General features: G+C 42.0%; 1 protein-coding gene across 1 annotated transcript; it reads right to left on the bottom strand.

Annotated features, from left to right (window-relative positions):
* LITAFD (LITAF domain containing) lies at positions 1 to 25709 on the bottom strand. Its single transcript, XM_066576164.1, has 5 exons — positions 25518 to 25709; positions 11645 to 11716; positions 9189 to 9248; positions 3684 to 3846; positions 1 to 337 (listed from the first exon to the last, which is right to left on the bottom strand). Exons 2-5 carry the CDS (start codon positions 11697 to 11699, stop codon positions 229 to 231), a joined length of 387 nt encoding a protein of 128 aa, XP_066432261.1. The 5' UTR covers positions 11700 to 11716; positions 25518 to 25709; the 3' UTR covers positions 1 to 228.
* Positions 25710 to 27910: the final 2201 nt, after the last annotated feature.

Here is a 27910-nt window from a genome sequence, read left to right as displayed (position 1 = left end):
ATAATTCTTTATAAAAATTGGATCAAATGTCCAAATGAACGTATAAAGAAATACAAACAATGGGAAAAACTCAATCTACAAAGCGTATGATTAGTAAATCAGATGAATTATTATTGGTAGACCATACAAGGTGATCATTTATATACTGAATATATACATGTGCTGGAATAAAACTTTCTGGAGCAAATAGTGCATATCTTTTTTTTCGGCACAGTTGAGTGGTCTTATTCAAAGGCGTTTGTATTTTGCTAGGTGATGATTGCAGTTGGGGCAAAAATGATCAACGTCCTTACAGCTGTCCACACAGAAAGGAATCAGGCAGCATCCTAACCAGCAACTATGGAAGAAAGCACAATACATTAATCAAGAGTTCATATAAGGCAAGCTGTCTGGGTCTTGGAAGGGACTTATTTCTATGAGGATATTGTTGGTCACACACATTGTAATAAAGTCATAGGCAGTAATGCCCCTTTTACACAGGCCGAGAATCTCACGATTCTTGTTTGCCCGAGCAAACGAGCTGATGATGTCATCACCAGGTGGCGTAATTAAACTGCCCAATTCTTGTTGAAAATCGTGCAGTTCTCATGTGCTAGTCGTTCAGTGCACATCCCTATGTGAAATACTGAAGATCAGTGTTTAAAGTGCACAATGAGTTAATGAACCTGCATTGGTTTTTATGCTGGCTGAAAGTGAATGACGAGTGAAAACCTCATCATTCTCATTTGCATTCAGTCGTCACTCGCGTTTAAACTGAACGATTATAGTTCAGTTTTGCTTGTTTTAATAATTTTCTAGCCGATAATTGTTCAGCCTAAACGCTGCCATACTACATTCTATGCAGGATGGAGAAATAAGCCACGTCACTTGCATAGGTTCTAGTGCAGTATGTCTCCACTGGAAGTATGGGTGGAGACAAATTCGTTGGCCGGACTGAGTTACAGGGAATGTCCAGGTCACTCCCACAGCTAGGGATTGGCTCCTGCACAAACACCTCCCCAGACACACATGTACCGGCCATCCCCTGACAGCTGACACATCTCCCCACTGGCCTCTCATCACCGCTCGCATGCCCCACCGCCACTGGTCCCACTGTCACTCTCCCCACCAGCCTCCTTCTCACCGAGCCACGCTTCCGTCCCCCGCTGTCACTCTCCCCATTGGCCTTGCTCTCACCGAGCCACACTCGCATCTCCGCTCCTGTCCCTCGCCGCCACCGGTCCCACTCTCACCATCCATGCCACCTCTCTGAGCCGCGCTCGCATCTCTGCTCCCGTCCCCTGCTGGATCGTAGACAGCCAGAGCTCACCCGCCGCCGCCTTCAGATTTAGCCGCTTGACCAGGGAGGAGGAAGATGGAGGTTGTTCACCGCCGGGTCACTGCTGCCATCGCTATTCAGATTTGGGCGCTTGTACACCACCGTGAAGGTAGCCAATTTGCAACTTGGGGCATGACCTGGGCGTTCCTTGCAACTCAGCCTGGCCAACCTATGTCTCCACCCACACTTCTGGACTAATACCACTCGCATATATCCCTTTGCCGGAAAAATCAGTTGATTTAGTTGAACTTTTTTTTTCCAACTGACTACACAGCAACCAATAACTGCACAACTGCATTGTGATTAAGTGCTATGGGCAACAAAGATATATTTTCCTTTTAGACAGCTGTGGTGCTGGACTATTTTTCCATGTCCCACCTGCATAATTGACATTCGTTAATTTTTTTGTATTCTTTGTTCTTTTATCAATGCATTATGTACAATAATTAACAAATTATATTTATGACAAACACTAAATGGAAAATGTAGAGAGAACTCACATCATCATTTAGAGATATATTTCACTGCAGATGCATACTCTTTCTCAATGGATGGGGCAATTATTTCCCAAATTATCATTGGAAATAGCCAATTTGGGCAATAGTCGTTCCAATGCATAAGCAGCTGTCGACGTGGCACTGAGCGACAAATCACTCATTTGTTGGAGTCGCTTGGCTTTTAGCTCACCTGATAACCAAGCAACTGTTGCCTCATATAAAAAAGAGTCACTCAAATTTTTGGAACGTCTGCCTATTTACTGTGATTATAGGCAGGCAGGCCAGAATGATCCGCAGCCGCTCCTTCTCCATTCACAAAACGACTATCACTCCTGTGAAAAAGCACAGAAGTAATGGTCGCTGGGACATCTGCTCGGCGCTAATGCCCCGACACTCATCCAGTATAAAGGGAACTTTAGCCTCTTAAGGGCCAGGGTGTTTTGGTACTAAAGGACGGGACAATTTTTAGGGATTTTACCCATGTGGTGGTTTTACTGCTCAATTTTTTTTTCTTCAGCTATCCAAATTATTTTTGCTGTGTTTTTTTTCCGTGATATATTGAGCTATTTTTTTTTTTTTCACTGACATTTTTTTCTTCTTTTTTTGTTTAATTTATAGTTGTTTATTTTAAAAATGAGTATATTTACACGAAAATAAAATATGGGAATGGGTTCCTCATTTTGTTTCGGACCTTTTGATATATAATTTGTATAGTTTTGGATTACAGGGCGCATATGGCGACGGGTTTGGGTGGCATCTGTGGTGGGTCATTTTCTTTTTCATGTGTATATTTTTTCATTGTATTCCGTAATTTTTTTAAAAACTTATTTAACTATTTTTTTAACCATCTCTGTTCCCCTTGACGTCATATAAGATCTCAGGGGACATTCACATAGTTTTTTTTTACTTCATACTTTTCCACTGTAGCTGGGGCATCCCTCCCCCTGTAGTAACAACAGCTCTGTTAGCGACAATGGTCACTAACAGAGATGATCATGGTTTGATAGGACCCTGCAGCTTTTCTGTGACAGAGGGCACCTGTGATCTCTGGGTCGCATAGTGGAAGTAATACTTCCACTTTCACTCTTTTAGAACATAGTGCTCATTGAGCACTATGTGCCTGGAAAGGAGAAGCCAGAAGCAGTTAAATACCACTTCTCCTGTCTCCTCTGGGTCCTCGGCTGTATCTGACAGCTGAGAACCCGACCTGCTCCTGTTGAATTGCAGGAGCAGAGGCTTAAATTCTGTGCCGTACTTCTGCTATAGGCCTGGATTGAAGTCCAGGACCAAGCGCTGTATATTTACCATGCATGGTCCTTAAGGGCTTAGTTCTTAATCCTGTACACAGTTCAATATCTAAGTGTACTTAACCTTCTAGTAACCTTCAGTACAAATGTTCTGATTCTGCATCAAATTCGTGGGGAAATCCAACAAATTAGTGTTCCATTCATTTCGTAAGAATCAGTACCGCAATCTACACAGAGCAGATATTTTTCTGTATCCAGATCTTAAATTTGTGTGCAAAAAAAAAAAAAAGTGACACGTCACTGCTTGGTGCGGGTTCTACGTGGGATTCTGCGTCAAAAAATCCACACATAGACTAGCTCCACTAAAAAAGAGCTAACCCGTGCGCACATCCGTGGCAACTGCATATATAAACAAACCCGCACATGTCAGCTTTTCGCTGCAGATTGGCAGATGGATCCATATTAGGCTATAATGCGTGAAGAAGGCCTTATTCTTTTTGTTGGATGCAGTCCTGGATTAAGCTTAAAATATACACTAAACCCACATTTTTTTAACACAGCCTTGCTTTTTTCATTACCCATGCGAGATTAATTATGATACGGTTTCATTTTAGTGCTTACCCAAAAAAAAGAAGCATGCCAAAGATAAGCCAGGTTAGCAACCCAACCTGATATTCTACACGTGACACGACGTTCTGGTGACAGGCTGGACAGGTGCAAGATACTGGTGTGTCCCCGAATGATGTTCTCACGATTACTGTCGTAGCTAGAGGACTTATAATCACTGGGCAAGAGAAGATAAAGAAAGATAAGAAATACGCAAGATCTTCATACGCAAAAATAATAATTGCGATAGGGTAATAACAGCAATACTAAAGCTGAGTCCAAGCTACAACCCCATTATACCAGCCAATAGACAGTTCAAGAAAAATGTTATTAGGTTAGAAAAACCTCACCGCTGCATCGCTTGAACAAAAGAAAGCAGCAGATAGGAAAAAGGTAAGTTTACATTACTTACACATTTGACTACAATAGTGCATCTTTCCACTGCTGTGTTGTCTTATGCTTTGTGAAAGCTGCATATTGTATGTCAAAAACATGCATAGCCCCCCTATTCACCAGTTAGAGGCCAAAAAAGTATACATTAGTACACATTGCTATACCTTTTTTTCTACAGTATGTAATAGTGTGGTCTGCTGCGCTATTCCATATAAAGGCATCCAGTAAAAATACCTATACCAGTGGCTTACTTCGCAGAGGATGCTGGGTATATATCTGAATACTAACCCTGATCAGTGGTTTGACATGTTTACCCTTGTGCTTCTGAGTATTTCTCTTAGTGCCTTCTTTTTATGGACTTTGTACCTTGTCTGACTGCTTCTTCCTCTGGTTCTAATTATTGTCATTTTCATACTCTGACCTCAGTTAGTTTACTAGTCATTTTGTCCCACTCTATTTCCATATATTCCCTCTCCTCCATACTCAATTTAGGTTCCAGGCATGGAGTTACCCCTTTCAGGGTGGGTGCTCCATTTTATTGGCAGCTCCTTTCTGAGCAGATCAGGTTTTCATCCGAAGCTTCACATCCATTTCTACCACCATCTGTTGTATTGTCTTGCATGGCTTGAAAGGCCTCTTTCACACAAGTGACAGCAATATCGCATGTGTTTTCTGTAAAGTATCGCTGTGTTTTCTCGCAGCGATATCGAGATTTTTTGTCACTACAAAGTCTTTTTTGCCGGGATTTTCGGGGGGGCTTGAAATATAAGCCCTACCTTGAAAATAAGCCCTATCTGCCTTTAAAAAAACAATACATCACCTATCAGGCGCTGTCTGCTCCGGCGCACTTCTTTGTAGCTCCAGAACACTTCCTTGTAGTTTTCAGGCAACACTTCCTGGTCAAAGGTTTAAAAATCCTGCCTCTAGGAAGCGCTGGCTCTGATTAGTTCTTGACCCCTGCGGCTCAGCCAATAACTGCAACGCTCGATGAACCAATTACAACCATCGCACAGCCAACCCCTGACCAGCAAGAATTGGCTGAAACTACAAGCTAGTGTGCCGAGGACCTGCGGCTGAGCAGACAACACCTGCTAGGTGATGTATTCTTTCTTTTTTAAGCAGCTAGGGGTTATTTTAGTGTTAACCGTGTGATGTGGTGAAACACAAAGGAAGGCTCCATAGGGAAATATGGGCTACAAAACATAGCAAATCGCGGCAGTATTTTTTCCCTCGCAATGTAGCAGCCTACAAAACATCACTAATATGAACGAACTCATTGGAAAGCACGGGCTTCACATGCATGCGATTTGTAGCACTGTTGCATCGCGAGAAAATCACACAATTTTGTCGCCCATGTGAAAGGGGCCTAACTCAGAAACCCCCTGTGTTCTTCACATCATTGAGCTTGTCTCTTTCCCATTTCTGAATCAGTTGGTTAGTTTCCTCAACAGAAGTGGACGGATGTGACAGGCATCCATAGGAGGTATGTTCAGGACAGGAAATCCTCCCAAAGTATAACTCTGATGTACACTGCAAAACGCTGAGTCAGTTATGATTAAAGGGTGTCGCGGCAGGTTTTGTTTTTTGTTTATGGAGGTCAGCTTTTGCTAGAGCTGTTTCGTATTTTCCTCTTCGCTTTCTCTAGCACTGGTGGGAGTGTCTATGGGAGTGTTCTGCTATCTCTTGCACCTGTCTAGTAAATAACTCAAGCTAAGTACTAAGGGTATTGGTGGTAGTTGTATTCATACTTAGTAGTTTACTTCTGTCACAGGTAGAGACAGTGAGTGGCTGCGGAATGTGGGTTGGGTGTGTTCTTATTAGGATGGAACATCTGCTATAGACAGGTACGGTCTCTCATTTTGAGTCATATAGGGAAAGTTCTCTTCTCCATTTGTTATTTTACACGTGACCTGTGGTGGTTTATGTTCTTTGTTCCACTTGCACAGAGTTTGGGAACTGTTTGAGTGATTTCGGTACGTCCTGGTCAAAGGGATTGTCCCATCTCAAGATTTCATCCCAGTGCATGCAGAAGTTGGGCAAGTATGCTAAGTATGCTTGGGATCATTAAATAATTCTGAGGCTGCAGTAATCATTAAAAGTGTCATTTTGCGTTGAATTTGCAGAAACCACAGTTACCTTAATCATGTTGAACTATTAAAATTTTTCTTGATTGTCTTTTTGCAAACACACGAAAGCTTGTAAATTTGGCAAATAAACCTAATTTGCAATGTGGATGGGGGGGAATGTTAATAAACTTGACTGCAACTGTATCTCTTAAAAGTTACTAGGTCACTCCTCTGTATGTAGAGGACACATCAATTAACCTGATTATGGGGCTCACAACATCTGTTAGGTCATTCATACTCACGAACGGCCAAATTCTGGCGGAACTCGGAAACAGCAGACATAACTCCCGGAAATACATAACACACTGACTGACAAACGCCCAAAACATGACCAAAGCATACCCGGATGCATAAACAGATGTAAATAGATACAATGTGAGGTATTGGTTCATATGTTGGCCAAGATACTATGAGCCCACTTCAAGGGTCCTCATTGTCTTTCGGGTCCCTTATCTAACGAGATAACTTCCACATGAAATCTGCCTGTATGTGGGAATTGTCCCAACAGGGACGGCCGAGCACTGGAACCTAGGGACCTACCTAGACCTAGATCACAAATGAAACACAGCAGGACTAAATGCAGCTTACACCAACATGCCAGGGATTTGCATAGAACACTGAACACCATGCACCATGAACAGGGCTGTCTGCACCTCATGTCCGGCACCCTGCACAAACACGCAGGAACATAATACTTTTACACTGAACACACCGACCAAACAGCAATAAACCCAGCAGCTTCTAGCATATGAAGAGCAGATTGGTGGTGATTGGCTGGCTGGAGAAATTCACACATAGCCAGCTCGATCAACCCCGACCTGTGGGGCTGCACTGCTGGAAACCCATGTAGAACAACAGATCCCAGTACTTCATTCTGGTCCCCTCCATAAATGTCATACATGCATGTCTTATGTTGATGCACTGTGCAAAGCTATCCTGTAATTTCCAGTATGTGTGTTGCACAGCTGCAGCACTTGAGAGGTTAGCCTAAAATAAAATCCAAAGCCTGCATGTAAATATATCAAGTATGTCATGTCATGCAGTATGAGAGGAGGTTATAAAAGTGAGTGATTGAGAGCGGGAAGTGGTTGCAGGTTCCATCTTTTGGAGTGGAGAGAGAAAACACAGAAACACATGGGGGCACCTTCAGCCCTTGTCTGTTGAAGATAGAGGAAAAGGAGAGATTTCCCAATCTGGATGTGAGCTGGATGTGAGGAGGGTGAGCTCCAAGAGAGAGAGAGAGAGAGAATGTGTAAGTTCTAATGTGTGTTTCTTCAAGGCCAGTGCAGAGGTACTATCTATCTCTTCTGATTTTCCTACACAGCTGTCTGAAATCTGGATCACCATGTAGAGATACACCCTTCATTTTTCACACCCATGCATCTTCAAGGCTGGGTGGAGGTACTACAAGATAATAATCTTTGTTCACACATGTGCGTCTTTGAGCCTGTAAGAGCTATGTGGAGGTACTTAGTTCTGAAGTCTATTCATTTGCCGGCACAGTGAAGTCTACAATTGAACTGCCTTGTATTGTTTATTCTTTATTCAAGTAAAGTTTATACTGCGCTCTGACCATTCCCAGAGACCCGTAGTACTTAAGAACTGTCTGTGGTTGAATTACTTATCCGCCGAGGGTCATACCGGTGTGAGTGTTGGAATGGTGGTGTCACGTGCGACAATTACCCCCTGTTCTCCAGTTTGGTGGGTATTCCCTATCTTAGGGGTGTCCAAGGTGGACTGCAGTGATACTCTTGCCTTTGTTGCATGTGTCCCTCCGGGAAGCAGCTTGGTAAGTTCCACTGTGACAAGTCAGAACTTTACCCTCCCAGCTCCCCACATATGCCGGGTGTCCGGGCTCTCCCTATGGGATGCTGCATCAGCAGCACACCCTAACACTACCTCCCCCTTACAAGGGGACCTCTGGAGACACAGGCACCCAACACACAGGGGTATGAGAACCAGTGATCTGGCTGGCTGGAGAAATCCACACCCAGCTAGCTCAATCAACCCCCACCTCTGGGGGGCTGCGCTGGAATCTAACAACATCAATCAACTCCTATTTAGAAACATTTAATTAAAATATATGTGCATTATATGGATTTCTCAATACTGAGTTTTTTTCCCATCCAAGTCAATGAAGGAGAAAACACGATAATACCACAGCTAAAAGATACTGAAGAGTACATGCAGCAAAAATGCGGAGGTAATGCGATTAGTGAGTGGGTGTTCACAAATTCCTTTTCACTATTGTTTCATATTATTGCAATAAATGTAAAAAAATTTAAAAAAACAAATATTACAAGTTAAAAACTCTTTCTCTGTTTATTACATTAAAAATCAAAACAATAAACAAATGAACAAAATTGGTATTGAAGCATTTCTAAATCATTTTCAAGTTCATTTTATCATTTTATTAATTCCTCATGGGGAATGCTGGTTAAAAAAACACAATGGAGTTTATTGGTTACCTCAACTCCCCAAAAAATAAAATAAAAAGTGATGAAAAAGTCGTATTTACTCCAATAATGGTACACTTTGCAAAAAAAAAATAACAAACTGTACAAATTTCATACCTCCATAATGGTACGGACGGTGGAATAAAATTGACTAGGGATTTTTACCACAGTGAATGCTGTAAGATGGAAACCCCAAAAACAAACAATGGAGGAGTTGCATTTTTTAACATTCCATAAAAAAAACAATGTTAGGGACTTTTCACACATGACTCACTGCGAGCCGAGGTAAATTCCCCACCAAAATCTGCAGGCTACCTGCAGATTTTAAATCGGAATTGAAAATAGCCTAAAACCTGCCTGAAATTCTGCATCAAAATCTGCAGTTAGACCTGCGGATTTTGGTGCGGAATTCTGCAACTGCGGATTTGACTGAGTCCTCCATTGTAATTCCGACCCATGTGAAACGACCCATAAAGTTTTTTAGTACATTATATGGTCCTCCCTAATAAAACAATATGTATGTGCACATAATCATTGCATTATACCTGTGGGCTGTGCCATTCCGCCTCCATATGCTGGTGGCGGTGGGTAAGCTCCTCCAAAATCTGCATAAAAAACAAATACGAAAGTAGGATACTTAGACTGGGATATGCAAGGATTAACTACAAGATTCCAAGGTATCCAAGCAAGAATTAAATGGGAATATCATCGTAACATGATAAAATATATATATTTGCCGTGGCTCAGGTGCTTCCAGACGCGTCTTCTCCTGAACTGCTTTGAAGTGCTTTAGTCAGAGGCAGCACTCAGTCACTCAATGACAGCTGAGCGCTGCCTGTGATTGGTCCCTGCGCTCAGCCAATCTTAGACAGCGCTCAGCCATTCATTGAATTCAACCATTCATTGAATTCAATGAATGGCTGAGTGCTGCCTCTAATTGGCTGAGCACAGGGACCAATCACAGGCAGCGCTCAGCTGTCATTCAGTGGCTGAGTGCTGCTTCTGATTGGTCACAGTGCTCAGTCAATCAGAGGCAGCTTTATCACCAGGCGGGGATTTAAAATCCCTGCCTGCTGAAAGCACTTCAGAGCAGTTCAGCAGAAGACGCGGCTGGACGCACCTGAGCCACGGCAGCGGCAGAGAGGCGAGTATATATTTTTTTACACATTCAGGGAGGATTTTCAAGGAAGGGCTTATATTCAAAGCCCTTCCCTGAAAATCACAACGGGGGGCTACCAGCATGTCACTGCTTTCAATGGAGCCAGCTGTAGTGCCGGCTCCATTGAATTCAAATGGGATAGCATTGCAGTCCTCTGCCACAGCTGTGACAGCTGTCACAGAGGATTTCTTCATCTTCGCGGGGAGTCCCCTTGTCACTGGACACTGTGACAATGCTGTCACAGTGTTCAGTGATGAAGGGACTCCCCGTGGAGATGGAGAAATCCTCGGCCACAGCTGTCACAGCTGTGGCAGAGGATCACAATCTTCTTTGTATGTCAGTGGGGCCACCACTGCTGCTGCCGGCCCCATTGACCACAAGGTGAAACCCCTGGATGTGACAGCATCCAGGACTTGCACATCCAAGGAATCCCCCGTTGCAGCTGTCACAGCCGCAGCAGGGGATAGCGGGCAGCACACTTTATGTGCGCAAAAACACAGCCAAGTGCGTTTTTTTATTCAGCGTGACGGTCATGCGAATTTTAGTGCGTTTGAGTTTTGCACGAAAAAAATGTGCATCAAACAAACGCCCGTCTGACTGAGCTCTTAGACAGCAAGTGGACAGTTAGCTCTTGCAGTTTGTGTTGGAAGCAGAAAAAAGGGCACGGGGTGAAGAAGGGGGAGTTCCCCCCAAAGTTCTAGGGTGTTATCAAGGTTTTTACCGAGACTAGTTGGAGTACAACCTTTGTCAAGAATCATTGTGAGCACTTGGGTGCACATATATGGAATTACCTGTATTTGTGTTGCTATAAAGATATAAAGCATTTGAAAATCAAGCTTTTTCAAAAAGTGCATTTCTTTGATTGCTTACTATGCAAGATGAATAGAACACCTTGTTTCCACATGCATGCTTAAGTTGGAGACATGGGCAAAAAAAAGTGGCAAATGAGGTTTAAACATTAATAAATGTAAGGTTCTGCACATGGGCAGGAAAATACATGTCACCATTACACCCTAAATGGGAAACCACTGGGTAACACTGACAAAGAAAAGGAATTGGGGATTTTAGTTAACTTTAAGCTCAACTAGAGCAACCAGTGTCAGGCAGCTGCTGCCAAGGCACATAGAATTATGGGGTACATCAAAAGAGGTCTAGGGGCACGTGATGAGAATATTGTTCTTCCTCTTGACAAGTCACTGGTCAGACCACACATGGAATATTGTGTACAGTTTAATAGATAATAGACTGAACTCCATGGGCAGAACATAAAACAACAAAAGACAAAAAAAAACCTCACCTCTCCTCAGCTCCCTAGGAAACAGCTGAGTGGTTACAATGATCCTCCCAGTATGTATGTCTGGCGGAAGTCAGGTGAGCATTGCAGCCAATCAGAGGCCACAGCGTCACCACCTGTTCTTCTTGCAGCAGCACTCATAATATTAGCGCCATGATGCCAGGAGTTCGGGGCAGTGATACTGTGGCTTCTGATTGGCTGCAGTGGCCACTTGATTTCTGCTAGAAATACATACCGGATGGGAGTGTGGTCACCTGACTTCCATCGGAGGTACATAATGGGAGGACCACTAGAGCCGCTAAGCAGTTTCCTGGGGGCCTGAAGAAAGGTGAATATTGCCTCTTTTGTATTTATGTCTTATACCATGCTCAGCTGTTAAAAACATTTAAAAGTGTGAAAACCCATTTAATGACCGAGAAGCCAATATGTTACCACTGCTGCTATTGGTACTTACAACTTTGCAAATAAATATTTTTCATCCTCTAAAATGTGAGTGATACATTATAACTTACATAAACACTTGAAGCATTAAACATTGGTAAACCTACTTGGTTCTGAGTAAGCCGGAGTGGATGATGGGTACCCCTTATCTGATGTATGCATGATTATTTATTTTTTACCTGCATAAGAAGAAAAAAAAATCAGCATATGAAAAATCCTAATTACATGGTTACTTATGCTTCCCATCTCATAAATAGATTGCATTTTCCTAGGATATGTCATCACTTTCTGATAAGTTCAATCTCCGGGACTCGCACCAAGTCTAAAAAATTGGAGGCTTCAACAATGATATAGTGCTGCGGCCCCTTCACTGTTCTTCCCAGCTCTTCCCAGCTTGTGACCAAGAGCACTACTATGCTGCAAAAACTTTTGTGCTATGGCTCCTTTATTCAAAGGATTGATGGGGGTCACAGAAGTTGGACCCTCACCACCAAGCCTAGCAATATGCAATCATTTTTTGAAATGGAAAAAACTTTTAAAGCAAACCTGTCACCAGGTTCATGCTGGTCGAATGATGGGCAGCACCATTGACCCCAGTGTAATTTCAGTGTAAATACACTTTGAAATTTAACTTGGGAACGGAACTCTGAGTTACGGGGGCTTAGCACACCAGTTCATCCCCGCCACAGTATACAGAGTGACAGCTCTCTCCTGTTTTGTGTATATGGAGAGACTTGTCAGTCAACATGCCACCGATGGGGAGAGGCCGGCACGGTCTGCCTATTTGACTCAGAGCTACATTCTAAGTTAGACTTTCGGTGTGTTTATTCTAGAATGCTGCAGCATTTCTGAATAACACATCCATGGGGGCACTGTACGTAGTATTTGGTTCAATTTGGCTAATATTCAAAGGGTATTGTGGCCTTATCAATCAGGTATGTCTAATTATTTGTACAGTGCGCTGGAGAAAAACTCTGCTGTGGTTGAATCACAGTTTGGAGTTCTTCTAAAAAAAAGAACTTCTGTATTTTATTATAAATAGACAAATGAGAAATAACAACAACCAATCAGCATCTGACAACACCCGATAGCCATCCTATCACTGATTGACAACACATATAGCATTTCTGTCAGCGATTCATTTTAGGCCTCATGTCCACGGGCGGGTAACTGTTACCTCTTTGGGATTGATATTGTTAGTAACTACAAATTGCATTGACCTAAGGAAACAAGGTATTTTAAACAATGCAGATTTATCACTTTTACAATGCGCTGCAAAACTTTTATCACATCCTATAAGCACCATAAACTAAGTGGTCGAGGACTCAGAGCATCGATGTACTTTTTATACTTATCATTGTCACCTTGGGAGGATTTGCACCTGGTTTGTCAACCTGATATTCCTATAGAGAACCGTAGGAGTGCGCATGCACTGACTGAACAAAAGAGTCATACTAACAGACCGGATGCTGACTTCCTGGCCTGACAGTGTGGGGACAAGTTGTATTTTTTTAATAGCACCATTTTGGGGTGCATATAATGTATTGTATAACTTTTATCCATTTTTGGTGGTTGGAATGAGTGAATACAGAGAAGATCTACTATAATTGCTATATACAAATATAGAAATGGAGAATACATAGATCGTTCTAATGATTTTTCTATACCTAGTCTTGTAACCATGACAAGAGGGCATCCAGTACATCGACAGGAAAAAAGCTTTCACTATCATTATAGACGGGATTCTTTGATGTAAGAACAGTAATATTATGGATGATTGATTTGTTGAATATGTTCAAGAGGGGTCTGGCTGCCTTTCCTCAAAGATATAATATCCTAAATTATAAGCACTAGATTCCTAGAGATCGATCATTGATCTAGAGATTTAATTTTTTTTCATTTATTTACCCTGGATCCACACTGTAGAATTTGTAGGTTGGACCTAACACACCTATTCTTTTCAACAGTATCGAGTGTGCAATTATGTAATTAATCTATTAATATACTTCTCATTATAAGAAACATAATACATGTTTTGTTATCTGAAAATAACAAGAAAGTCTAATCACACGTTTGAACTTGTTAAACCACCTTCAGCTGCCAAACACCAAGAGCAGGTAGTATAATAGTCGGGTCCATCTGTTCCTCTCTGTGTCTACGAGTGCATAAATACACCTACCCACTTCTTTTCCCATATTACACTTTAGATCACTAACTACTATTTCTCTAGGCTCCATATGCTGCATCGTTTGTACTCAAATCTGTTGGTCAAAATTGATATGGGCTTTTTGTATGATGTGTTGATAGAAGCTAATTTATTTTATACATTTTCTATTACATCTATTACTATGAGGCCAACACAGTACTATGAGTATGTCTAAAGGAACCTTTCACATGGGACGGAATTGTTTGCAGGACGCAGCGTAGATGCGGATTTTGTCAATTAGTTTGGATTTTGTTGTGCTTTTAAATGTGGAACATCTTGTGGAATGTTTTGCTTTTTTTACGGAGACTTTAATTGCGGAATTACATCTACAGTATGTTAGAAATCTGCAACAATAATTCCGTAAGACATCCTTAATTCCACAGCAGAAAGCTTTTCTGCAGCAGAATTTAATCTTGTGGTTTTGAAGTAAAGACATGGATTTTAACAGGTGCAGAATTCAAGCCCCATAGGGATAACATTGTGATGCAGAAATGTCCATGTGGATTAATTCCGTCCTGTGTGAAAGATCCCTTATGGATCCTCCAGGGATCCTAAGGCGAGTCAAGGTATAGAGGCAAAATAACACAGACCCATAAGGACTCCATATGCTGCCATACAGGCTTTCCTATATGCATGAGCTCTAAAGTAGCTACTTGCCTCCTAGTTGACCTGATTATATGTAAACACCTGCTTGGCATAGAGGCCTCCTATGCAGGATGTATGCCTTTACTCCTATGGCAACCAAGCACAATATTGATCCTGCTTGCCTCTGTTGATAATGCCTTCTCTCCTAAACTGAGTCCCATTACTCCTTATGAATCTGTGTTTATTAGTAGTGGACAACAAAAAATAATTAGGTGGTCAAAACCCCTTGCTATTGCTATGTATTTTAATTCTGCTATTTGTGGTTGATTGTGTGAGTGGTATTCTTGGTTGTGTTACACATATCTGGAATTTAGATAAAAAATGTAAAGGATAGTTTACAGCCTTACACAACAAATGGTCACGTCTCCCAACCAACTCAAATGTAATATTACTTAGTTTTATTTCGGTGCGGGCGGCACATGGACATGTTATAGTTTCATCTAGGTGCCGCCCACAACGAAATGCAACAAAGCAATATTTCATTGGACAACAAGTTGAATCAACAAAGATACATATACAGTTACAGCAGAGATCCTCACTGTGTACAGGAAACGTTTTGGTGCAGAGGCGTAACTTAAAGCTCCCGGGCCCCAATGCAAAACTTGTAACAGGGCCCCCAACTATAATGCTTTACTCATAGTACTGGGTTCCCTATATGGAGAAGAGAGGCCTTATGGGCCCCCTAAGGCTCCTGGGCCTGGGTGCAACCGCATCCCCTGCATCCTCTTTAGTTACGCCCGTTTTGGTGTCTTTGTGATACTGAAGATTTGATGTTTAACAGGTGGCTTAGAAAATTGGGCTTGCTATTTTCAAGAAACTGCATCAGTTGTCCCCATGATCTGCGTCCAGTATTATAATTCAGTCATATTCCCTTGACCAGGAGTGGAACTATTTCTGTGAAAAAAAAACTGAGGCTTTTTTTGTAATCTCAGGCAACCCCTTTAAGAAAGTTTTCAAGTTTTAAGTAATAAAGCATATCATATGAAATAAATAACATGTGGTTTTCTAATCTACTCTGTGCTTTGATTCCTATTAATGTTAACGATCTCTGCTGTCAGTAATTGAGAACATGTATCTCCGTGCGTTTAAGATATCTGTTTGCCCATGCGCTCGTGTTTTTTAATGGGGAGAGTGGAATAAGCAGCTTCTAGGTCCCTCTAGCAGTAGCGTAGCTCTGCAGACAAGGAATTAGGAATGTTAAAATCCAACATGCCCAATTGTTCTTTCCCTTGACATCTACTCTCAAGGGAGAGTCTGGTGACCCACATGCACACTAAATAAGTGTTTCCCATACTCCAGTCCTCATGACCCCCCAACAGGCCAGGTTTTCAAAGTTTCCTTAGTCTTGTACAGGTGATGTAATTATTGTCAGGGCCTCAGACATTGCCACAGGTGAACACGGCAAGTTTTTGATGACATTTACCTACTCTCTATGGGCAGCTTTAGTGCTTGAGGACTTCATCTAATCATATTTGAATATAAAGCTTCTTATTGTTTTTACCAATTGCACAATACCAAAATCTGCTTGTTGTATTAGAACTTATATTTTCTTAGTGACCTTTATTTCTGCGTGTGACGTTCTAAATGTCAATGCTCAAATGTTCCAGTTTTAATTGACATACTACAGAAAGAGGAAATTCCATGGGAGTCATGGTTTGACTAATAACTCTGAACAATGGAGTGTACAAACAAATGAAAAGTCAACAAAGTGCCAGATACTCTGTGGCCTTAGTCAGACGGGCGTTTTTTCGCGCGATTTGCACATGCGCATGCGTCCGACGACTTTATAAAACCATTGCTTTGCAATGGTATCGGACACATGAGCGCTTTTTATGCGCTCGTCCGATAAATTATAGAACAGAAATCGCAGATCGCACCTATCTGCGATCTGCGATTCCTGTTCTCTTCTGTATATGCGCTCAATGGGGCTGGCGGCAGCAGCGCCGACCCCATTGAGAACATATAGAAGACAAATCATTCTTCTCTGCCACAGCTGTAACAGCTGTGCAGAGAAGAACGATGTTTGCCCATTGAATTCAATGGAGCCAGTAATACAGCCGGCTCCATTGAAAGCAATGGGCTGCCGGCGATCGCACGATGAATTGTCGGGAAGGGCTTATATATTTAAGCCCTTCCCGACAATTCATCCCGCGATCGCCTGCAGCGCATTGCTTTCAATGGAGCCGGCTGTATTGCCGGCTCCATTGAATTCAATGCGCTGGACAGCTCCGGCCCGTTTCTATTGAAACGTGCCTAGGAGCAGTTTTTTCGGGCGATTTTTCAGCCCCGGTCACGCGATTTGCGGATGCGCATCCGTCATGCGATCCGCAAGTCGCGGCAAAAAACGCCCGTGTGACTAAGGCCTGTAAAACAACTTTTGTATGTAGGTGAAAAGGTGGCCATAAAAATTAGAGGAATGTCAGCCGAACTATCTAATATGTATGGCGCTGTCCCGATTTTCCAACATCTTTTGTTCTCAAGAAAGATGATCCGCTGCCAGAGGGGTCTGTCAGTGACTTACCTCTATTGCTATGTGTGCATGTGTATTGGGGAAGGAATAGCTGTCAGCTGGCTAAGGTGTATGGTCAGTTTTGGGGTTTAAACAGATGGGCGCATGAGCTAACACGCTCACCGCTATGGAGTCTATTACTGCATGAACCAGTGTTTTTAGCTTTGACTATTCAAACTCTGCGCTTTTAAACACGGGAAGATAGGTGCTGCTGTATCTTTCTCGCACATAGAAAAGCTATAGGGCAAGTCCTATCTTTTCTTGCACGTAGTAATATTGTGTGAGAATCCCGCTAGTGAAAAAGAAACCATTGAAATCAATGATTTTCACGGCGGCAAAATAGAACAAAATCACAACTAAGTGTTTAAGCCCTTAGTCATTGCTTTACAAAGTTTTTCCTGTTATGTTCTCACCCTTAAAATCTGAATACAATAAAGTGTAGAAAATGAGGCTTAAAGGAGTTATCTGGTTACAGTACAACATTACCCCAATAGCTCTAATTGTGCTAAAAAAAGCAACAAAAGAGCCATACTTACCTCTCTTTTGCTGTGGATATCCAGCTCTGTTGCCCCGTTGTCCTCCCGATATGTGTTGTGGAAGATGACATCACCGTAAGTCACCTGACCACTGCAGCAAATCAGAGGTTGTAGTGTCACTGTTCTGAACTCCTGACATCATGGTACTCAGGATGTGAGCAACTGATGCCAGGAGAATGGGCAGTGAGTGATGTTGCAGCCTCTAATTGGCTGCAGCGATCAGTTGTCTTTCGGTGACATTGTTTTCCACAACTAACAAAAAAGAAGGCTGAGCTGAGTTTTAATAGCTATCTACAAATATCTCAAGGGTTGTCACAGTGCAGAGGGATCAGCCCTATTCTCATTTGTACAAGTAAACACTAGAATCAATGGGATGAAACTGAAAGGGAGGAGACACAGATTAGATATTAGAAAAACCTTTCTGACAGTGAGGGTGATCAATGAGTGGAACTGGTTACCACGGGAGGTGGTGAGTTCTCCTTCAATGGAAGTGTTCAAACAAAGGCTGGACAAATATCTGTCTGGGATGATTTAGTGAATCCTGCACTGAGCAGGGGGTTGGACCCGATGACCCTGGAGGTCCCTTCCAACACTACCATTCTATAATTCTAACACTGGGGCTACAGAGCTGAAACCCGCAATAGAGAGGTAAGTACTGTTCCTTTTGTTATCTCAACTCAGTTGGAGCTTCATAGGCAGTACTGTCTGGCAATTGGACAACCCCTTAAAGAACTACAAAGAGAAAAGTTTATTGTATATGTTTCACCTATGAACACCATTTTACAGTTCACATACAGTATGTATCTACAATAGATAAAGGTAGCTGATGGTTCGACCAACAGCTATCTTTACAACCATACAAATGCACGCTAAGCTCATCCAAGTATGCGTGTGCTCTGTGTGTGGTGTGGGGAGAGAGCCATTGCCTGACACCTCTGGCAGCAGCTTATCTCCCTGAGAACAAAAGGATCGACCTTTATCTCCCCCAACACTTGCCATTGCGGTAAAGTCGGGAAGGCACTATGCACATTAAATTATTAGCCGGATCTGCTGAAGTTGGCCGGTTTGTTTGATATACATCTAATGTTTAGGGCCACCCTTAAAAGGGGTATTGGCTCAGTTGAGAAACCTGCAAATGTTTCCTGACCACCTTGTGTTATTTGCTCTTCCGTTGATAAATTTCTATATTACTTAGCCTATCATCTTAGCCACACCTCCTCCTTTCTTCCTGTGAGTCAGGTGCATGTAATCTCTGGTATGTGCTTAACAAGGTACAGCAACTACGCAATAGAGCTTTATAAAACTTATTTTTAGCATGATTATAAAAGTTACAACTTAATAGCACTTCAGCTATAAAACGATTGGTCTAACCAATTACAGATAAATTACATCAAAACCTCACATGAAAAAAAAGGATATGTTGTAAGAACAGAGGACTAAGGTTGCAGCTCTAGTAACTAAGGCATAGCCTTAACCTAAACAAGTTCCTACTAGGACACTTAGGGCTCTCTCACACAAGTGTTTTACCATGCTCACCGTGCGTGTATCTCCCCGCGTGGGGAGTAGGCAGCAGTATGCAATACATTGGGTACTGCTGCGTGTCAACAAATCCCCATACACTATCTTGCCATGTATGGTCATGTAATATGGTCATGTGCCAAGATAGTGCATGTTGCATTCTTTTTTGTACGCACATTTCGGGCGCTGTGCAAGCGAGGCACCGTTGAAAGTAATGTAAAGTTAGTTACTGCGTACTACACGTTAGAAACCCGCATGTGTAGTACGCGGTAAAAAATGTTCTTGTGACAGAGCCCTTACAGTCCAGTATCACCCAAGCACTGCCATGATGTTGACTTAAAGGGGTTGTCCTAGAAAGAAAATTAATTTGAAAATCACTCAGAATGCTGTAATTGGCTGCGGTGATCAAATGCCTCTATGTTGGGCTGTCATTGCTGGGGCAGGAAGTAGAGAGCGGTGATTGACTGGGCACTGATGGAAAGGGAGCCATGAGGGATCAGAAGTGTAACTTTTATGTTTTACGACATTCTGAGCACTATTCAAAATTAGCACAGCAGCAATCCACACAAATGGTGCAAATTTTGGTGCAGATTCACTGTGGATTTCACCCCATCAATTGAAATAGTGTATTCCATAACGAATCCACACCAAAACCCCTACAGCATTTGGTGTAGATCTGCTATAGATTTTGCCACTGTGGAAAATCTACAGCAAATCCGTCACATATGAACAGCCTCAAACGTGATAAGAAGGTTTTCTGCTTATAAGCTTTGAGCATAGAGGAAAAGAACTTTAAAATGCTGTAGGATTTCCACTTGCTTTCCCTTTGTGTGTGCAGTTGAAGGGGTTGGTCACATTATATTACAGAGTTTGTCTCACCGCATATATTATTTGAAGTAATTAATAATTGGTAAGATTATTCCAAAATAAAAAATGTGGCATGTTTTTTTTTTCCATAACTAGCTAGGTGGTCCTTGTTTCTTCAGTCAAGGTGACAAGCTTCCTGGCACTCCCTAGTCAATGGGGCTGACTTATATCTTGCCCCACATGACAGCATGCAGATCTTTCAGAACTATATAGTGTAGTGCAATATTGAAACTCTTCTTCCTGGATCCTTCTCTCTCAATCTCGAACTGCTTGCCTATGTTCTGTCTGGGTTGGTGGTGCCAACAGGAGAGTCTGGACATTTTTAGATTATCTACAAATTGCTGCTAGGAACACCCATGAATTTCCCAGAGACTACAAAGTGCCCAAAACTAAATACAATCAATATACTCACTGGGGCATCGCTTCACTGCCCCCTCATCTGACATCACCAGGTCTTCTGGCCTGATGAAGTCCTGTTAACCTGTCACATAGGTATATGGGACATCACTGATGACATCCTTGTTGGGCCTCCTATTGGCTACTGCGGTTATGTGCATGAGCAACCCATGTGACCACTGCAGAGCAAGTAAACAAGGCACCAGAGGATGGGAGTGGAGTCAGCGGAGCAGCACAGCAGAGGGGAGGTGAGTATTGGTGTTTTGGTTTTATTAATGCAACTCATTTCCCCACTTCCACTAATGTTCTGTAACTCGGAAAACTCCTTCAGGGATGACTATTTGCAAAATTTGAGTCATTTTTATTTAATTAATATTAGATTAACAAAACAATTAGTGTATTTTTCGCTTTTTTTCCACCAAAGTGGTGGTGGTGGGGAGTTTGTGCGTCTTATAAAACGAACATGCCGAAATTCGGACTCGACCAGCAACTGTGTGAAAAGGATCACACATCCTTATCACACAGCTGCCGGCCAGGATCGCATCCATAGCAGGGGAGGAGAGCCACCCATACGAACAGCTGATTGGTGGGATGGGGGAGCAGCAGCAGTTCCCTCCTGTGCTCACCAATCAGCTGTTCGTATGTGTATCTCTCCTCCCCTGCTATAGAGCTGGCAACTGTGTGATAAGGATTGAATGTCGGCTCCAGAGCAGGGGAGGAGAGCTGCCCCTATGTACAGCTGATTGGTGAGCTCTGGTGAGAACTGCCGCTGCCCCCCCCCCCCCGCCTCCACCAATCAGCTGTACCTATAAGCAGCTCTTCTCCCCTGTTATGGAGCGGACATACGATCATTATCATACAGCTGTGGGGTCCTTTCCAGGGGAGGAGAGCCGTCTGTAGGTACAGATAATTGGTGCCCAGTTGTACTGAAATGTATACCCCATCATAATGAGACATGCCAGCAGGGCTCCTGAAAAGTTGGGTGACAAGTAATAGAATCATCCTTACATTGTCACTCAGTTCTTCCAGAATCCTGAACACCAACTGCAGAGTTATGCAAGCATTTATACCACATACATTGCTATAACTAGTCAAAATTGGCATTTAGAGCTCCTGGAAAGATGGGTGACAAGTAATTAGATCACCATTACATCTACACTCAGCTGTGCCTGGATCCTGAATGGCAGGTTGACGAGTGGAATATACTTAATTTTTAAGGGGGTAATACTGCTCTTTATTCCTCTTGTAATACTTCCCTCACTGCCTCCTCCTCTAAAACCCAGGTGCGTCTTATCATCAGGTGCGTCTTATAAAGCGAAAAATATGGTAGTTGTAAAAGTGAACATACTCTAAAAACTCACATAAATGTATAGGTGTTTATTCTTCTGTTTGATAGGTGTAGTATCTCTGAGATGAAAAACAACTTAACTGGAAACTGTATATTCAGCTTATTACTTTCACATGCTAATAAGCCCTCTGTATTTTTAATAGTAGGGGGCTAACTTCCTCTTCAAGAGAAAATCCCCTCCTCTGTGCCCTGTACATTTCCAGTACACATAGTACATTCCCACATTAATGAATCATCATAGTGATATGATCTATAGTCAAAAATGACTTCTTCAACAAATTTTCCATAAAAGTATAAATACTGTATACTATAACTTTGCAGTAAAATGTACAAGGCTCCAATAACCAGGTGATACAGAAAAGGTTACATATTAAACTGGCTAGTTTTATGAGATGGGTGTGCTCGTTTTACAGTTGGTTTCAGATAGGCTGCCTGTCCAAGGTCTAGGCGGAATATTGCTAGCAATATTCCGCCACGGGGGAGCAGGGGGGAGAACTGACAGGTCTCTGCGGTGAGCCTATTTGATAGATAGGCTGACCGCAGAAACTCGCGGCAAATCGCAGCATGCCGCGATTTGAATCCCACGAGCAGAGAGTCGCTATGATTTTCCGCTCGTGGACTTTAAGTCTATGGAAAGCGTTCACTGCCTTACCCACGGCTGGATTATCGCTGCGGATAATGCAATGACATATCGCCCATGGACAGGAGGCTATAAGGTCCAAATGTTATGCTTATCTTAAAATATTGTTCAGCATACGGTATTTAGTTTCTTTAAGATATGTAGTTTTGCATGTTGTAGAATTGCAACTGTGAATACAAACCAGAGCGGGGGACCGGGCATTAGCACGTCTCACAGCGAAAAGGTGTGTGTGATGGGGGGGGGGGGCAAGTATTTGTGGGTTTGTTATCTTAGTGCATTAGGAAGTGGTTGTACTGAGATTTTCCAAGTCGGACAACCCCCTATAACCTCATCTCCAATGTCCACTATAAATATACAGCCCCATTGAGGACAATGGGCGATATCGCAAAAAGATAGGACATGCTGCGATTTTTTTTTTTGCCACAGAACATCATGTAAGTGAAAACGTCGCAAATGGGAATCAAACCATTGAAAATCATTGGTTCCATAATTATGCATTTTCACTCACTTTTGCATCACGCGATGTGTGAAGTTACCCTAAGTTATCAGTGCTTAAAAGTATATGGTGGGGTACTGAAGACAACAACTGGGTTCTTCTGGACAAAGCATTTTTGGATCTCTTTCCTGTAGGAATACTTTGATGTGGGGCAAAGCTTTGGTTTGGTGCCCCTCCCTCATGAAGTAATATGCATACGCCCCTGTATGCATACAAGGATTTGTACATCTATTGCCCAATCAACAACCTACCTTGCTCCATCACTGCTGCTGAATGATGGCCCATTTTCCTTCCATAAGCAAATGTGTCTCCCTTATTGTTACAACTTATAATTAACTCTTGCTGCTGATTACAGTCGCTCCCACTTTTACTCCTGCACCTGCAGCCACTCCATATCTAATACTACACCTAAAAGGGCTCATTCACACGGGCATACTTTACGGCCGTTTTGCATTCAAATTTTTACGGACATAATACGGACAACATAGAACAACATTGGTTAGTACCATTGGCATATTCTGACATGCATTTTTCACACACTTGAAAAAAATTGCAGCATCTCCTGTTTTAGTCTGTATTACCGAATCGCCCATTCAATTCTATGGGAGTGTTAAAAACTAACAGTGAATATGCATGTTAGGGCTTATTTACACGAGCGTATATCGACCGGCATTGTCACGGCCGGCCAATATACGCTTCCATCTGAGCAGTCCCCCCTTCCCTCCCCCTTACCGGCTCTCTGTCTCTCTCCTCCCCTCTGAGCGGTTTGCAATGCTAAGCTCCCGCCCCTTGTTCGCAGTCAGCAATGGGAATGGGCGGGACAAAGTGGAACGGAGCTCTACCCCTGTCCCGTCCCCTCCCATTGCAAACGCCAGAGTGGAGGAGAGAGGCAGAGAGCCGGTGAGGGGGAGGGAAGGGGGACTGCTTAGATTGAAGCGTATATTGGCCGGCCGTGAAAATGCCGACCGATATACGCTCGTGTAAATACACCCTCACATGCATATTCTATGTTATTTTATGCATTAAACCAGGAGACAGTGTAAAAAAAAATGTATTCAACTTCGTGTTTTTTTCTGTGTGCTTGAAAACTGTTGTGAATATGTGCACAAAAAAAGCACCAAATATGCACTTAATATGCACATGTACATGCTGTGAAAATGGTGCAATTTTCATGCACCTAAACTACATACACCCGTGTGAATGAGCCCTAATGCTGGGTTATTTCTTATAGCTGCTGGCCTTCCAGGATAACAAATAGGAATGCATTAACAAATGTTCAGTGCAATCATATTTGTTTATGGCTCCAACTGACTATTTGCTGTTATGTAATTTAATTCTGAGCTGAAAATAAAGTGTAAGGCTAGTAGTCATAAATAAATAATGGTGATTTCACCCCTGAACTTGGGACTCTGCTTTTCTGCTCTGTTCAGGGAACAGAAATGTTGAATTTCCATGGCTGACCGGATCCATCTCAGGACAGAGCCGAACAATGCCAATCACTGGCGTACCTATAGAGGATGCAGGGGATGCGGTTGCACCCGGGCCCAGGACCCTTAGGGGGCCCATAAGGCCTCTCTTCTCCATATAGGGAGCCCAGTACTATGAATAAACCATTATAGTTGAGGGCCCTGTTACAGGTTTTGCATTGGGGCCCAGAAGCTTCAAGTTACGCCTCTGGTGCCAATCAAACCATATTGACTATAATGGGGTCCGTTCAGTTTCCACTCAGCTGCCAGGTATTCTAAGCCAGAACTGTGATAGAATCTTCGGCCAGAGGTTACAATGCAGATGTGAAAACAGTCTTATCAACAGACATACTGTAAATCCCTATATGATTGCCAGGACTTAATTTAAAGAAATATATCTCCCTGTAGTTGTTAATATACAGATGTAGGAATTGGTAACATGATTAGTGCATCATGATAACTTGATTTACAGAATTGTAGTACATTATAGTTATCATAATGCATTAACTGTCAAGTTAATCTTTGCTACATCTGTATACACACATCTATAAACATAAATATGTGCAGTACATGGTCCATATGGATCTCACGTTCACTGACACAATTTGCAGAGGCAACATATAGTGGTAGATAACCTCTTGCACTACTCAAGCTATTTAGCTGTGATCCATCAAAGCAATTGCTCTAGTACATCTAGTGATCGGTGATATTAGCATTATGTATAGGAAGAGTCTCTTAAATCTTGTCTTTGTTTAAATGAGCGCTGACACAACCGTCACATCTCCAACAAGGTAGGTGCAGCTGCAATCCTTATAATTTAATGAAAATAAAACATAGGGTTGACCTTGTAATTAACAGATTGCATAATAGAGGAAGAATAAATACCTACTTAAAAGTGTTGTTCAGTAATTAAGAATATTGTTCATTAGCTCAAAAAAGAAGGGGGTATATAAACGTTGCGATATATCCCATGCAAATATTTGGACAACACTGGATAGCGAGTGAACTTTTATGTACGCAGCTGAAATACAGTCTAATCATTGCCATGGCATATGTAACACAGATGTCCATAGACTGAGGTGTGCAGGTGCGTATGTAAAGTGTATGTTGTCTAATCTTTAGTGTTAATAGGGATACAAGGTAACAAACTGTGCACTATAATCATAATAGCATATATAGGCATATAAACAGTCGTACAGTATTCATACCTCTAAAAAAGTACAGCAAATAATTAATAGAAATTTTCAACTTTTCTAGAATATTAATAAGCAATAAGAAAGTGCAGGTCATTTATTATAAGAAATTAGAATAAATATCAATGAAAAGCCTACAAAATATGAAAGACCAACTCACCAACAGGCTCTCCAGGCTGCAGCTTAGAAAGGACTGGCTGATCTGTGTGAGACAATAACTGAAGAATTGGGAGGAAGTATATTCTGCATTCAAGGTGAGGTTGATTACTGGATTTCAGCCCACAGGCTAGGGCTACACCTAGACGTTTTACAATAGCGTAATGAAAACCTTAATGAGCAAATCAGTTGAAGAGGCGGAGAGAAAGCTTCCGTGTGACTAGGAGACAGGTGCAGAGAGCTACCGATATCTCATCACATCCATGGGGAGAAAGGTATTCCACTAGATTAATATATAACATATGTTAAGCAAGAATGAACAACCTATGGAGACAACCAGCCATCCCTTGTAAGACTATGCAGATCTCTTAAAGGGTTCTTACCATATTGTTACTTTTAAGGAAATAATTTTGGATGTGTGATAAACATTTTAAGGATTTTGTTCATCTTATTATATCGGCCACCAAAAAATAGCTTGAAGACAAATGTCACACTTTGTGTTTTTTCAAAAACACTGTATTTTTGCCATTTTGCTGTTTGTTTTTTGTCCTGTTTCTTTGTGGTAAAAAAATGCTAATTCCTCGGTTTTGGAAATCAAATTTTGCTCCCGCTAGGTTGATGTGGGTTGAGGCATAAAATACCATGATGCGATTTGTAGAGATGAGAGTGAGGGTGCATTCAGACGACCGTATATCGGCCGGGGGAGGAGGCAGGGGGAGGAGGCTGGAAGAGTTGGGAGCATTGCTCTGAGCTGCCGCCCCCTCTCTGCCTCCTCTCCACCCCCTGCACTATTTTCAATGAGAAGAGGTGGGGCGGGGTGGAGCTAATTTCAAGAACTTAGCCCCGCCCTGTCCCACCTCCTCTCATTGCAAATAGTGCAGAGGGGGTGGAGAAAAGGCAGAGAGGGGGGGCGGGAGCTCAGAGCACTGCTCCTGGCTCTTCCAGCCTCCTCCCCCTGCAGAGAGAGTCTCCGTATGTCGGCCGGCGTGAATAGCCGCCGATATACGGTCGTCTGAATGCGCCCTTAGTGACGATAACTAGTGATAAGCAATTATTGGTATAATCAGTTTGGGTTGGGATCGTTCAGATTTTCCAAAAATAATCGGAAATTGAGATGACCCATTCCCGATTCCCATTAAATCAATGCCCTTCACAGTTATAGACAACCTAAAACAATATTTTATTGATTCTCATTAAAATAGGGCTGACAAAGACAAACACACAAAAAAAAAATTCTCGGCATTGTTTTGGGATTGATGAAAATTTCTTGCTCACAAATTATATAGTTAATGTAACCGTGGTTCTGTAATCTTTGTACTTTTGTCTTTCTGTATCCCCCTGTCTATGTAAGCGCTGCGGAATATGTTGGCGCTATACAAATAAAGTTTATTATTATTATTATTATTAGTTAATCAATCCTCATTGGATTGGAAAGAGCATTAATGAAACTGAGAATTGTGCCAATTTTTCTCAGAAGACCATTAGCTAAGGGGAAAAAAAGGGGGGGGGTTAACTCTCCATTTGAGATTTACTTTGAGGAAGCAAGGTCTATTAATCACTAAGTGAAGACCGCTGATTGCTGTGCCACTATATGAATAGGGACTACTACCAGCTCTTGTTCTGGCAGGCCTCTGCTGCATACTTATTACAACTGGGGTCATAATAAGACAGATACGGCTGATAGATGCCTACAGCTTTCTAGTGCTCCAGTGGTTCAGTTATTATCACACAAAAAGGCACATATGTATCAGTGCATTATCTGTACTAGTATACTATATGGTTGCTGTAAATGTACCCAGGTTCCTGATGAAGTGCCCACACTGGCACAGAAACACATTGAATCAACTGAAAGTGTATAAATCATTGAACCAACTGGATATGTATAAAATACTACAAAGAATTAATCAAAATTGTATATAAATCATCATAAATACAATTTTGATGAACAAACTACTAATCAATAACTGATGAATCATCATAACTACAACTCTGATGATTACAATTTTTAGTAACAAGTACAGTTATTACATGAGTAGGAATAGAGGGATTCCTGCAATTTTCTCTGTCACTGTATCTTAGATGCTCTTATATTAGGTATTGATGATTAACGATTTCTACATATATTATCTGATAAGTCGGACCAAGTGTGCCATCCAATACCTTCTGAGAAAAATTGGCACATTTCTCAGTTTCATTAATGCTCATTCCAATCCAATAAGGAATGATTAACTATATAATTTGTGAGCAAGAAATTTTCATCAATCCCAAAACAGTGCCTAGAATTTTTGTTTTTGGTGTTTGTCTTTGTCGGCCCTATTTTAATGGGAATCAATAAAATATTGTTTTAGGTTGTCTATAACTGTGAAGGGCTTCTAGTTTAATTTACTATAGACTTTC

The sequence above is a fragment of the Eleutherodactylus coqui genome, chromosome 8 (assembly GCF_035609145.1).
Source record: "Eleutherodactylus coqui strain aEleCoq1 chromosome 8, aEleCoq1.hap1, whole genome shotgun sequence".
Taxonomy (NCBI): domain Eukaryota; kingdom Metazoa; phylum Chordata; class Amphibia; order Anura; family Eleutherodactylidae; genus Eleutherodactylus; species Eleutherodactylus coqui.
The sequence above is the reverse complement of the archived record's forward strand: the minus strand, read 5'-3'. Positions and strand labels throughout refer to the sequence as shown.

Excerpts from the sequence above, each read along its gene's own strand:
- LITAFD (XM_066576164.1), bottom strand. The coding sequence starts at position 11,699 with ATGCATACATCAGATAAGGGGTACCCATCATCCACTCCGGCTTACTCA. Across the intron at positions 3,847-9,188 it reads CGGAATGGCACAGCCCACAG|TGATTATAAGTCCTCTAGCT; the intron begins GTATAATGCAAT and ends TCTCTTGCCCAG. Across the intron at positions 338-3,683 it reads GGCATGCTTCTTTTTTTTGG|TTGCTGGTTAGGATGCTGCC; the intron begins GTAAGCACTAAA and ends TTTCTTCCATAG.